Below are 858 nucleotides of genomic sequence, written 5' to 3' on the forward strand. Positions count from 1 at the left end.
CTATTCAGCCGTCTCCGGCTCCGAGTTGTCAGTGGTTTGGGGGTCGCGTGCACGTTGCCGGTACCTCAGAAACTTTTCCTCCATGGTCAGGTAGAAGATGGGGTTGAGGCAGCTGTTGAAATATGAGAGGACACAAGCAAAATTGCTTTCTGTGACAAGAAAAGAAAGGGGGTACTTAGGTGAGATCAGCAGGAAGGAGAAGACGTGATACGGCAGCCAGCAGAGGAAAAAGGTCGGGATCAAGCCAAGAAGGATCTTGAGTGGCTTGGTGGACTGGATCAGCCTGTCCCATCTCAGCTTGGCAGCTAGAACGATGTAGAAGGTTGGGATCAAGATCAAGGCTAATGGGATCAGAAACCCGACCAGGAACTGGATTGCAACAGCGGCTTTCACCTTCCCTTCATTTAGTGGGACATTCGTGCTGATACTGTCATGTGAGAGGAGGGATTCCCAGAGATCCCCATACCGCAAGCTGAACCCAAGAGACAGGGCCCACAGGCCCATAACAATCATGAAAGCCAGGCGGGGCGTGCGGTGGTTCCGGGTCCACTCAGGGTGTGTCACGAGGATGCAGCGATCGACACTGAGGGCCGTGAGGAGGAAGGCGCTGGAGAACATGTGGAGGGAGGTAATGGTGTTGTTCAGTATCTTGGCCCGGTCTAAGCTCAGGATGAAGATGAATCTGAAGGGCAGGAAAATGATAAAGAGGAAATCGGCCACGGCCCGGTTCAGGAACCACACGGCGCTGGCCGTCCTCTCCATACGGAAGCTGTTGACGAAGATGACATATCCATTCAACGGCAGCCCGGCGAGCAAGGCCACGCCACTCAGCACCAGAGAGAGGATTGGGAACACCAT

General features: G+C 54.1%; 1 protein-coding gene across 1 annotated transcript; it reads right to left on the minus strand.

The window, feature by feature from the left end:
• LOC117869878 (N-formyl peptide receptor 3-like) lies at positions 1 to 858 on the minus strand. The gene has a single exon (XM_034756982.1). The coding sequence runs from the start codon at positions 856 to 858 to the stop codon at positions 1 to 3; it is 858 nt and encodes a 285-aa protein (XP_034612873.1).

This window comes from Trachemys scripta, chromosome 24 (genome assembly GCF_013100865.1).
Source record: "Trachemys scripta elegans isolate TJP31775 chromosome 24, CAS_Tse_1.0, whole genome shotgun sequence".
Lineage (NCBI taxonomy): Eukaryota > Metazoa > Chordata > Testudines > Emydidae > Trachemys > Trachemys scripta.

Bases quoted from the DNA above. Each gene is read 5' to 3' on its own strand.
- LOC117869878 (XM_034756982.1), bottom strand. From the start codon at position 858: ATGGTGTTCCCAATCCTCTCTCTGGTGCTGAGTGGCGTGGCCTTGCTC.